General features: G+C 41.8%; 1 protein-coding gene across 1 annotated transcript in view; it reads left to right on the forward strand.

The window, feature by feature from the left end:
* Positions 1–1,529: 1,529 nt before the first annotated feature.
* LOC311120186 (neurexophilin-2-like) overlaps positions 1,530–13,625 on the forward strand; it is a gene marked incomplete at both ends in the record, with an annotated part of 85,907 nt that continues 73,811 nt past the window's right edge. The window contains one exon of the mRNA XM_084194802.1: positions 1,530–1,574. Coding sequence (XP_084050928.1) covers positions 1,530–1,574 — 45 coding nt within the window. The remainder of the gene's footprint in view (positions 1,575–13,625) is intronic.

Genomic DNA, 13,625 nt, shown 5'->3' on the forward strand with positions numbered 1-13,625 from the left:
TTACAGCTCATGTCACATTTCAAATCTTTCTGTAAACAAATTGACCTTATTAACATTAACACGTATTTAGTTAGATAAAACAATTCACATGAAAACAGAACTCAAGAGCCAGACATGCAGCAACTGAAAGTCAGTGAAAAGTGAAAAAAAATAAACAGATGTTCAGAACCATGACATGCTCCTCACCAGCCCCCTGTTCCTCCTAGGTAGACCCTGTAACCCAGCTCCTCACCAGCCCCCTGTTCCTCCTAGGTAGACCCTCTAACCCAGCTCCTCACCAGCCCCCTGTGCCTCCTAGGTAGACCCTGTAACCCAGCTCCTCACCAGCCCCCTGTTCCTCCTAGGTAGACCCTCTAACCCAGCTCCTCACCAGCCCCCTGTTCCTCCTAGGTAGACCCTGTAACCCAGCTCCTCACCAGCCCCCTGTGCCTCCTAGGTAGACCCTGTAACCCAGCTCCTCACCAGCCCCCTGTGCCTCCTAGGTAGACCCTGTAACCCTAACCCAGCTCCTCACCAGCCCCCTGTGCCTCCTAGGTAGACCCTCTAACCCTAACCCAGCTCCTCACCAGCCCCCTGTTCCTCCTAGGTAGAGTTCAAAGGAAAGTCTCTTTGTGTGCTCTGACAGCGGAGCCGAACCTTTGAACGCGGGGCGGATAATGCGCATTAAGACAAACTCTCAACTACTGAGAGGATACTCCGCACCGCACACTACAGAGAGGATACTCCGCACCGCACACTACAGAGAGGATACTCCGCACCGCACACTACGGTAGTAGACTCTACTCTACAGCGTTCGCTGACAAAACATAGTGCATGCTCTATTGCAAAACATAATTTCACCAAGACAATGTCTGTAATCGCATTATGACATTGCTGCTTGGGAAAAAAGGGCAGATGGGAAAGCGGCTTTAAGGTTGGACTTGACTCACCGGAAGATTAAGTATTGTCTCAATCAAGTCACTGAATGCAGTCACTGGAAATTAATTTCAACACAATTCTCTGGTAGAATTAGAAGGTTTTTCAACAATAGAAAAGAGGTTTCTGCTTCGGAACAGTAAAACCAGTTGATAAGTGAACAGCGGTCTGGGACCTGAGCGGACTGCTCTCCTGAAGCGCATGGATTCATGGTCTGTCCCGAAATAACGAAGGAATTGCGTTTGGGGAAAAAAGTTAAGGTGGATTTGAACGTTATTAGTAATGCATGTAGCTTATTCATCCATAGCATTGTGAGGTTATGTAGCCTACTCGAAATGTATTTTTAAGGAATTAAAAACTACTTTAGTGGAAGGTTTGGGCTTTTCTGCTGTTCTTCTTATAACGGACAGTAACAGGGTGATGCATTTGATACATGTGTCGTGTGTACATAAATATTAATGTTAGTAGGCTACAGTATCTCTAAAATATGTTTGTGGTGTTTTTATTTTCTGCACAGTAATGGCATCTGTACATGCGTCCTCTGGTCCCAAAACCTTCCAAAGCGGAATTAATCGTCATTCCTCCTAAATAAAGTCTGAGAGCAGTTATCAAACATGAGAATACCAACATCCCTCCTGCCCATTTTTCTCCTACATCAGGTGAGTGACAATGTTTAGTCAACTGTTTTCTATCTGCTGGTATTAGGAATAGTCTACAGTCAAAAATGCACAAATATATTATTTTGTTAATTTAGTGTATTCATATCCAAGATATGACATGGTCAAATGTAATTACAAGGTCATTTAGGCTCAGTGAGGATCTGGTTGCTCTTTAATAGACACTTTGTAAATCATGGCAAATATATACATAGATTGTCAGATAATAAGAGTTTTATTTAATATTACTGCATTATTAGCAAGTCAAACGTGGTAATATTGTCTGTTGATATTTGCAAGCCACCTACAAAAAGGTTTGTATTCAATGTATACATTTTACTTTACAGAAATTAGTTGAAATAAATAAATTACAGAAATAGTTGAAGATTGGTCTCCACTGTCACTGTGTTATAGAGAAATACCCCACTCAGTACATAGTAATGATAATTATAGCTATACAGTAGAAGTCTATTTAATACAACAAATTATAACAACCATGTCATTATTTATAAATCGCTGGAATCATATAATACAACCTCTATATTCTCCATCTAGTAGAGTTCTCTATTAGAACCTCTATATTCTCCATCTAGTAGAGTTCTCTATTAGAACCTCTATATTCTCCATCTAGTAGAGTTCTCTATTAGAACCTCTATATTCTCCATCTAGTAGAGTTCTCTATTAGAACCTCTATATTCTCCATCTAGTAGAGTTCTCTATTAGAACCTCTATATTCTCCATCTAGTAGAGTTCTCTATTAGAACCTCTATATTCTCCATCTAGTAGAGTTCTCTATTGCTACTCATCGTAAAGCGTCTCATCCATATGGTGTGATTTACCGAGGAAATATCACAATATACTGGTGCTTGTTAGCACATGCTATTGAGTGTTCAGTAGTTATTCGTGTTAATTTTACAGTACAATATGATAATAGAAAGCATCTACCGAACACCCAGAGCTGATTAGATGCTGGAAGCAAAAGGTAAAACTGGAGAAATAGGAAAAAGTAACCACACACTTCCAGCCACGGAATCAGCCGAGGCTGCCCCTCCTCCTACATGTCGCCCTGACACTTCCAGCCACGGAATCAGCCGAGGCTGCCCCTCCTCCTACACGTCGCCCTGACACTTCCAGCCGCGGAATCAGCCGAGGCTGCCCCTCCTCCTACACGTCGCCCTGACACTTCCAGCCACGGAATCAGCCGAGGCTGCCCCTCCTCCTACACGTCGCCCTGACACTTCCAGCCACGGAATCAGCCGAGGCTGCCCCTCCTCCTACATGTCGCCCTGACACTTCCAGCCACGGAATCAGCCGAGGCTGCCCCTCCTCCTACACGTCGCCCTGACACTTCCAGCCACGGAATCAGCCGAGGCTGCCCCTCCTCCTACACGTCGCCCTGACACTTCCAGCCGCGGAATCAGCCGAGGCTGCCCCTCCTCCTACACGTCGCCCTGACACTTCCAGCCACGGAATCAGCCGAGGCTGCCCCTCCTCCTACACGTCGCCCTGACACTTCCAGCCGCGGAATCAGCCGAGGCTGCCCCTCCTCCTACACGTCGCCCTGACACTTCCAGCCACGGAATCAGCCGAGGCTGCCCCTCCTCCTACACGTCGCCCTGACACTTCCAGCCACGGAATCAGCCGAGGCTGCCCCTCCTCCTACACGTCGCCCTGACACTTCCAGTCAGATGAAAAATGTTTTTGAGAAATCAAATGAGTGTGTAATACATGTACTCTCATTTACTCAGACTGTATGCCATATAATTCACAATCCATTATATTTTACAACCATTATCTAGTTTACTCCCATGTACTCATGCTGCCATAGCATTTACAAACCATTCCTAGTTTGTTTTCAGGCTTTTTTATGTCCTACTGAAATTACAGTGATTCCTTCATATTTCTAAATGTGCAGTGTTTCTTTAGAGGTATGAAGTGGTTATGTTTTTATCGCTGAATTAATGACAGCGTAAAAAGTGTAAACCAGTTACGTAATATGAGAGATTTCCTTTAGTCCACATTGTGTCAAGTCCTATTACATTTTCAGGGTCATGTCTCAGAACAGCTTCAGCTAGTTTACACACCATCCATATTACCAGCTCTTTCTGGATTGCACTGCAGCTGCATGGATGTGGGAGTTATTTACATGTTGATTTTGGGGCAGTATCTACCAGCAGCACTAACGAGATAAGGATGCAGTGTGCCTGTTAACCCTCTTCTAATGACATGCATGGATGACATAAATAGTAATTAATTAAATTATTTTCATTTAATGGATTTGAACAAGATTCAACCCTTGGATGTAATCCTTAATGAGCGGCCTGTTCAGATGAAAGTCGCGTGTTTGTGTTATTTTATAATACTGAGAGACCCGCATCATAGCAACCTGCTGATACACAACAGAGCCTGCTCAAATAATAATAATCTTTGACCACAAGGGCTTTCTGAACCTTACAGTTCATCCTCTGTTCTAGAATATATGATTTGAAGATAAATCTGTGTAAATCCAGGGAATTTATTCCTGTATTTACCAGAGATTGTTCATCTTAATCTGGGTAAAGCCCTCTGTGACCCGATGCTGTTTTCTCTGCAGGACGCTTTAATCTCTCCAAAGATAGATCAGAAGATTTAAGGAAATAAAACTCCACATTATTCACTGTTAGTATTTAAATGTTGCTTTGCAGTAGCAGTACAGATGTCGGATCTTAATTTGACCTGTTTCGTTGCAGGAGGAAAATAATCCTGCAGCACAAGGTTTTGAATATCTGAATAAATATTTAGAATCGCCGTCAGGGGGCAGCTAGAAGCGGTGTTCGTATACAATGCATTACCGTACCTACAGGATAAACAATGCATTCGGAAAGTATTCAGACCGCTTTACTTTTTCCAAATTTTGTAACGTTACAGCCTTATTCTAAAATTGATTAAATATTTTTTTTTCCACCTCATCAATCTACACACAATACCCCATAATGACAAAGAAAAAACAGGTTTGTAGAGATTTTTGCAAGTTTATAAAAAAAATAAAAATACAGAAATATCATATTTACATAAGTATTCAGACCCTTTACTCAGTACTTTGTTGAAGCACCTTTGGCAGAGACTACAGCCTCGAGTCTTCTTGGGTATGACGCTACAAGCTTGGCACACCTGTATTTGGGGAGTTCCTCCCATTCTTCTCTGCAGATCCTCTCAAGCTCTGTCAGGTTGGATGGGGAGCGTCGCTGCACAGCTATTTTCAGGTCTCTGCATAGATGTTCGGTCAGGTTCAAGCCCGGGCTCTGGCTGGGCCACTCAAGGACGTTCAGAGACTTGCCCCGAAGCCACTCCTCTTGGCTGTGTGCTTAGGGTCGTTTTCCTGTTGGAAGGTGAACCTTCGCCCCAGTCAGAGGTCCTGAGCGCTCTGGAACAGGTTTTCATCAAGGATCTCTCTGTACTTTGCTCCGTTCATCTTTCCCTCGATCCTGACTAGTCTCCCAGTCCCTGCCGCTGAAAAACATCCCCACAGCATGATACCGCCACCATCGGGTTCTTGGTCACCTCCCTGATCAAGGCCCTTCTGACATGACCACTGCTACTGCTACCACTACTCTACATTACTACTTTACAACATTACTACTGCTACCACTACTCTACATTACTACTTTACAACAATACTACTGCTACCACTACTCTACATTACTACTTTACAACATTACTACTGCTACCACTACTCTACATTACTACTTTACAACATTACTACTGCTACCACTACTCTACATTACTACTGCTACCACTACTCTACATTACTACTTTACAACATTACTACTGCTACCACTACTCTACATTACTACTTTACAACATTACTACTGCTACCACTACTCTACATTACTACTTTACAACATTACTACTGCTACCACTACTCTACATTACTACTTTACAACATTACTACTGCTACCACTACCCTACATTACTACTTTACAACATTACTACTGCTACCACTACTCTACATTACTACTGCTACCACTACTCTACATTACTACTGCTACCACTACTCTACATTACTACTTTACAACATTACTACTGCTACCACTACTCTACATTACTACTTTACAACAATACTACTGCTACCACTACTCTACATTACTACTTTACAACATTACTACTGCTACCACTACTCTACATTACTACTTTACAACATTACTACTGCTACCACTACTCTACATTACTACTGCTACCACTACTCTACATTACTACTTTACAACATTACTACTGCTACCACTACTCTACATTACTACTTTACAACATTACTACTGCTACCACTACTCTACATTACTACTTTACAACATTACTACTGCTACCACTACTCTACATTACTACTTTACAACATTACTACTGCTACCACTACGCCACATTACTACTGCTACCACTACTCTACATTACTACTTTACAACATTACTACTGCTACCACTACGCCACATTACTACTTTACAACATTAATACTGCTACCACTACCCTACATTACTACTTTACAACATTACTACTGCTACCACTACTCTACATTACTACTTTACAACATTACTACTGCTACCACTACTCTACATTACTACTTTACAACATTACTACTGCTACCACTACTCTACATTACTACTTTACAACATTACTACTGCTACCACTACTCTACATTACTACTTTACAACAATACTACTGCTACCACTACTCTACATTACTACTACTACCACTACTCTACATTACTACTTTACAACATTACTACTGCTACCACTACGCCACATTACTACTTTACAACATTACTACTGCTACCACTACGCCACATTACTACTTTACAACATTACTACTGCTACCACTACCCTACATTACTACTTTACAACATTACTACTGATACCACTACTCTACATTACTACTTTACAACATTACTACTGCTACCACTACTCTACATTACTACTGCTACCACTACTCTACATTACTACTGCTACCACTACTCTACATTACTACTTTACAACATTACTACTGCTACCACTACTCTACATTACTACTTTACAATATTACTACTGCTACCACTACTCTACATTACTACTGCTACCACTACTCTATATGACTACTTTATAACATTACTACTGCTACCACTATGCTACATTACTACTTTACTACAAAAACAAATAAAGAGAGTTGCACACTCTATGTATAAACTACCAGTAATTTATTGGGTAAGAAACCACCAACGTTTCGGCATCACTGTGCCTTCCTCAGGATGAAAAAGGCACAATGATGCCAAAACGTTGGTGGTTTCTTACCCAATAAATGACTGGTAGTTTATACATAGTGTGTAAAGTAGTAATGTAAAGTAGTGATAGCAGTAGTAATGTTGTAAAGTAGTAATGTGGCGTAGTGGTAGCAGTAGTAATGTTGTAAAGTAGTAATGTAGAGTAGTGGTAGCAGTAGTAATGTAGAGTAGTGGTAGCAGTAGTAATGTTGTAAAGTAGTAATGTAGAGTAGTGGTAGCAGTAGTAATGTTGTAAAGTAGTAATGTGGCATAGTGGTAGCAGTAGTAATGTTGTAAAGTAGTCATGTGGCGTAGTGGTAGCAGTAGTAATGTTGTAAAGTAGTAATGTAGAGTAGTGGTAGCAGTAGTAATGTAGAGTAGTGGTAGCAGTAGTAATGTAGGGTAGTGGTAGCAGTAGTAATGTTGTAAAGTAGTAATGTGGCGTAGTGGTAGAAGTAGTAATGTAGAGTAGTGGTAGCAGTAGTAATGTTGTAAAGTAGTAATGTAGAGTAGTGGTAGCAGTAGTAATGTAGGGTAGTGGTAGCAGTAGTAATGTTGTAAAGTAGTAATGTGGCGTAGTGGTAGCAGTAGTAATGTTGTAAAGTAGTAATGTAGAGTAGTGGTAGCAGTAGTAATGTAGAGTAGTGGTAGCAGTAGTAATGTTGTAAAGTAGTAATGTAGAGTAGTGGTAGCAGTAGTAATGTTGTAAAGTAGTAATGTGGCGTAGTGGTAGCAGTAGTAATGTTGTAAAGTAGTAATGTAGAGTAGTGGTAGCAGTAGTAATGTAGAGTAGTGGTAGCAGTAGTAATGTAGGGTAGTGGTAGCAGTAGTAATGTTGTAAAGTAGTAATGTAGAGTAGTGGTAGCAGTAGTAATGTTGTAAAGTAGTAATGTAGAGTAGTGGTAGCAGTAGTAATGTTGTAAAGTAGTAATGTGGCATAGTGGTAGCAGTAGTAATGTTGTAAAGTAGTAATGTGGCGTAGTGGTAGCAGTAGTAATGTTGTAAAGTAGTAATGTAGAGTAGTGGTAGCAGTAGTAATGTTGTAAAGTAGTAATGTAGAGTAGTGGTAGCAGTAGTAATGTTGTAAAGTAGTAATGCAGAGTAGTGGTAGCAGTAGTAATGTTGTAAAGTAGTAATGTGGCGTAGTGGTAGCAGTAATAATGTTGTAAAGTAGTAATGTAGAGTAGTGGTAGCAGTAGTAATGTTGTAAAGTAGTAATGTAGAGTAGTGGTAGCAGTAGTAATGTAGAGTAGTGGTAGCAGTAGTAATGTAGGGTAGTGGTAGCAGTAGTAATGTTGTAAAGTAGTAATGTAGAGTAGTGGTAGCAGTAGTAATGTTGTAAAGTAGTAATGTAGAGTAGTGGTAGCAGTAGTAATGTTGTAAAGTAGTAATGTGGCATAGTGGTAGCAGTAGTAATGTTGTAAAGTAGTAATGTGGCGTAGTGGTAGCAGTAGTAATGTTGTAAAGTAGTAATGTAGAGTAGTGGTAGCAGTAGTAATGTTGTAAAGTAGTAATGTAGAGTAGTGGTAGCAGTAGTAATGTTGTAAAGTAGTAATGCAGAGTAGTGGTAGCAGTAGTAATGTTGTAAAGTAGTAATGTGGCGTAGTGGTAGCAGTAGTAATGTTGTAAAGTAGTAATGTAGAGTAGTGGTAGCAGTAGTAATGTTGTAAAGTAGTAATGTAGAGTAGTGGTAGCAGTAGTAATGTTGTAAAGTAGTAATGTAGAGTAGTGGTAGCAGTAGTAATGTAGAGTAGTGGTAGCAGTAGTAATGTTGTAAAGTAGTAATGTGGCGTAGTGGTAGCAGTAGTAATGTTGTAAAGTAGTAATGTGGCGTAGTGGTAGCAGTAGTAATGTTGTAAAGTAGTAATGTGGTGTAGTGGTAGCAGTAGTAATGTTGTAAAGTAGTAATGTGGCGTAGTGGTAGCAGTAGTAATGTTGTAAAGTAGGATTGTGGCGTAGTGGTAGCAGTAGTAATGTAGAGTAGTGGTAGCAGTAGTAATGTTGTAAAGTAGTAATGTGGCGTAGTGGTAGCAGTAGTAATGTTGTAAAGTAGGATTGTGGCGTAGTGGTAGCAGTAGTAATGTGGCGTAGTGGTAGCAGTAGTAATGTGGCGTAGTGGTAACAGTAGCAGTAGTGATGATTTAAAGTAGTAATGTAGCATATTGGTAGTAGTATCAGTAGTAATGTTGTAAAGTAGTAATGTAGCGTTCTTGTATAAGTTTTTTTTATTTTTATTTTTTTATTTCACCTTTATTTAACCAGGTAAACCAGTTGAGAACAAGTTCTCATTTACAACTGCGACCTGGCCAAGATAAAGCAAAGCAGTGCGATAAAAACAACAACACAGAGTTACATATGGGGTAAAACAAAACAAAGTCAAAAATACAACAGAAATAAATATATATACAGTGTGTGCAAATATAGCAAGTTATGGAGGTAAGGCAATAAATAGGCTATAGTGCAAAATAATTACAATTAGTATTAACACTGGAATGATAGATGTGCAAGAGATGATGTGCAAATAGAGATACTGGGGTACAAATGAGCAAAATAAATAACAATATAGGGATGAGGTAGTTGGGCGGGCTAATTTCAGATGGGCTGTGTACAGGTGCAGTGATCGGTAAGGTGCTCTGACAACTGATGCTTAAAGTTAGTGAGGGAGATAAGTGTCTCCAGCTTCAGAGAATTTTGCAATTTGTTCCAGTCATTGGCAGCAGAGAACTGGAAGGAATGGCGGCCAAAGGAGGTGTTGGCTTTGGGGATGACCAGTGAGATATACCTGCTGGAGCGCATACTACGGGTGGGTGTTGCTATGGTGACCAATGAGCTAAGATAAGGCGGGGATTTGCCTAGCAGTGATTTATAGATGGCCTGGAGCCAGTGGGTTTGGCGACGAATATGTAGTGAGGACCAGCCAACAAGAGCGTACAGGTCACAGTGGTGGGTAGTATATGGGGCTTTGGAGACAAAACGGATGGCACTGTGATAGACTACATCCAATTTGCTGAGTAGAGTGTTGGAGGCTATTTTGTAAATGACATCGCCGAAGTCAAGGATCGGTAGGATAGTCAGTTTTACGAGGGCATGTTTGGCAGCATGAGTGAAGGAGGCTTTGTTGCGAAATAGGAAACCGATTCTAGATTTAACTTTGGATTGGAGATTCTTAATGTGAGTCTGGAAGGAGAGTTTACAGTCTAACCAGACACCTAGATATTTGTAGTTGTCCACATACTCTAGGTCAGACCCGTCGAGAGTAGTGATTCTAGTCGGGTGGGCGGGTGCAAGCAGCGTTCGGTTGAAGAGCATGCATTTAGTTTTACTAGTGTTTAAGAGCAGTTGGAGGCTACTGAAGGAGTGTTGTATGGCATTGAAGCTCGTTTGGAGGTTTGTTAACACAGTGTCCAATGAAGGGCCAGATGTATACAAAATGGTGTCGTCTGCGTAGAGGTGGATCTGAGAGTCACCAGCAGCAAGAGCGACGTCATTGATATACACAGAGAAAAGAGTCGGCCCAAGAATTGAACCCTGTGGCACCCCCATAGAGACTGCCATAGGTCCAGACAACAGGCCCTCCGATTTGACACATTGAACTCTATCTGAGAAGTAGTTGGTGAACCAGGCGAGGCAGTCATTTGAGAAACCAAGGCTATTTAGTCTGCCAATAAGAATGCGGTGGTTGACAGAGTCGAAAGCCTTGGCCAGGTCAATGAAAACGGCTGCACAGTACTGTCTATTATCGATCGCGGTTATAATACCGTTTAGGACCTTGAGCGTGGCTGAAGTGCACCCATGACCAGCTCGGAAACCGGATTGCATAGCGGAGAAGGCACGGTGGGATTCGAAATGGTCGGTGATCTGTTTGTTAACTTGGCTTTCAAAAACTTTTGAAAGGCAGGGCAGGATGGATATGGGTCTGTAACAGTTTGGATCTAGAGTGTCACCCCCTTTGAAGAGGGGGATGACCGCGGCAGCTTTCCAATCTCTGGGGATCTCAGACGTTACGAAAGAGAGGTTGAACAGGCTAGTAATAGGGGTTGCGACAATTTCGGCGGCTAGTTTTAGAAAGAAAGGGTCCAGATTGTCTAGCCCAGATGATTTGTAGGGGTCCAGATTTTGCAGCTCTTTCAGAACATCAGCTGTCTGGATTTCTGTGAAGGAGAAGCGGGGGGGGCATGGGCAAGTTGCAGCGGAGGGTGCAGAGCTGGTGGCCGGGGTAGTGGTAGCCAGGTGGAAAGCATGGCCAGCCGTAGCAAAATGCTTGTTGAAATTCTCGATTATTGTAGATTTATCGGTGGTGATAGTGTTTCCTAGCCTCAGTGCAGTGGGCAGCTGGGAGGAAGTGCTCTTATTTTCCATGGACTTTACAGTGTCCCAAAACTTTTTGGAGTTAGTGCTACAGGATGCAAATTTCTGTTTGAAAAAGTTAGCCTTTGCTTTCCTAACTGCTTGTGTATATTGGTTCCTAACTTCCCTGAAAAGTTGCATATCGCGGGGGCTATTTGATGCTAATGCAGTACGCCACAGGATGTTTTTGTGCTGGTCAAGGGCAGTCAAGTCTGAGGAGAACCAGTATTAATGCTGTAAGGAGTGATATAGGATAGTGGTAGTAGTAGTAATGTTGTAAAGTAGTAATGTTGCGTAGTAGTATCAGTATATTTGTATTTATATTTGTATTTATTACAAAGATGATGATTGTGGACTACTTGAAAAGAAGAGGACCGAGCACGCCCCATTCTCATCGACGGGGCTGTAGTGGAACAGGTTGAGAGCTTCAAGTTCCTTGGTGTCCACATCACCAACAAACGAACATGGTCCAAGCACACCAAGACAGTCGTGAAGAGGGCACGACAAAGCCTATTCCCCCTAAGGAGACTGAAAAGATTTGGCATGGGTCCTCAGATCCTCAAAAGGTTCAACAGCTGCACCATCGAGAGCATCCTGACTGGTTGCATCACTGCCTGGTATGGCAACTGCTCGGCTTCCGACCGCAAAGCACTACAGAGGGTAGTGCGTACGGCCCAGTACATCACTGGTGCCAAGCTTCCTGCCATCCAGGACCTCTATACCAGGCGGTGTCAGAGGAAGGCCCTAAAAATTGTCAAAGACTCCAGCCACCCTAGTCATAGACTGTTCTCTCTGCTACCGCACGGCAAGCGGTACCGGAGCGGCAAGTCTAGGTTCAAGAGGCTTCTAAACAGCTTCTACCCCCAAGCCATAAGACTCCTGAACATCTAATCAAATGGCTACCCAGACTTTTTGTATTGCCCCCCCACCCCTCTTTTACGCTGTTGCTACTCTCTGTTTATTATCTATGCATAGTCACTTTAATAACTCTACCTACAGTTGAAGTCGGAAGTTTACATACACTTAGGTTGGAGTCATTAAAACTCGTTTTTCAACCACTCCACAAATTTCTTGTTAACAAACTATAGTTTTGGCAAGTCGGTTAGGACATCTACTTTGTGCATGACACAAGTAATTTTTCCAACAATTGTTTACAGACAGATTATTTCACTTATAATTCACTGTATCACAATTCCAGTGGGTCAGAAGTTTACATACACTAAGTTGACTGTGCCTTTAAACAGCTTGGAAGATTCCAGAAAATGATGTCATGGCTTTAAAAGCTTCTGATAGGCTAATTGACATCATTTGAGTCAATTGGAGGTGTACCTGTGGATGTATTTCAAGGCCTACCTTCAAACTCAGTGCCTCTTTGCTTGACATCATGGGAAAATCAAAAGAAATCAGCCAAGACCTCAGAAAAAAATAGTAGACCTCCACAAGTCTGGTTCATCCTTGGGAGCAATTTCCAAACGCCTGAAGGTACCATGTTCATCTGTACAAACAATAGTACGCAAGTATAAACACCAGAGAAATGTCCTCTGGTCTGATGAAACAAAAATAGAACTGTTTGGCCATGATGACCATCGTTATGTTTGGAGGAAAAAGGGGGATGCTTGCAAGCCGAAGAACACCATCCCAACCGTGAAGCACGGGGGGTCAGCATCATTCTGTGGGGGTGCTTTGCTGCAGGAGGGACTGGTGCACTTCACAAAATAGATGGCATCATGAGGAGGGAAAATTATGTGGATATATTGAAGCAACATCTCAAGATATCAATCAGGAAGTTAAAGCTTGGTCGCAAATGGGTCTTCCAAATGGACAATGACCCCAAGCATACTTCCGAAGTTGTGACAAAATGTCTTAAGGATAACAAAGTCAAGGTATTGGAGTGGCCATCACAAAGCCCTGACCTCAATCCTATAGAAAATGTGTGGGCAGAACTGAAAAAGCGTGTGCGAGCAAGGAAGCCTACAAACCTGACTCAGTTACACCAACTCTGTCAGGAGGAATGGGCTAAAATTCACCCAATTTATTGTGGGAAGCTTGTGGAAGGCTACCCGAAATGTTTGACCCAAGTAAAAACAATTTAAAGGCAATGGTACCAAATACTAATTGAGTGTGTGTAAACTTCTAACCCTCTGGGAATGTGATGAAAGAAATAAAAGCTGAAATAAATCCTTCTCTCTACTATTATTCTGACATTTCACATTCTTAAAATAAAGTGGTGATCCTAACTGACCTAAGACAGGGAATTTTTACTAGGATTAAATGTCAGGAATTGTGAAAAACTGAGTTTAAATGTATTTGGCTAAGGTGTATGTAAACTTCCGACTTCAACTGTACATATTACCTCAATTACCTCGACTAACCGGTGCCCCCGCACATTGCCTCGGTACCGGTACCCCCTGTATATAGCCTCCCTACTGTTATTACACATTGACTCG

Source organism: Coregonus lavaretus (genome assembly GCF_964263955.1).
Source record: "Coregonus lavaretus genome assembly, contig: HAP1_SCAFFOLD_370, whole genome shotgun sequence".
NCBI lineage: Eukaryota > Metazoa > Chordata > Actinopteri > Salmoniformes > Salmonidae > Coregonus > Coregonus lavaretus.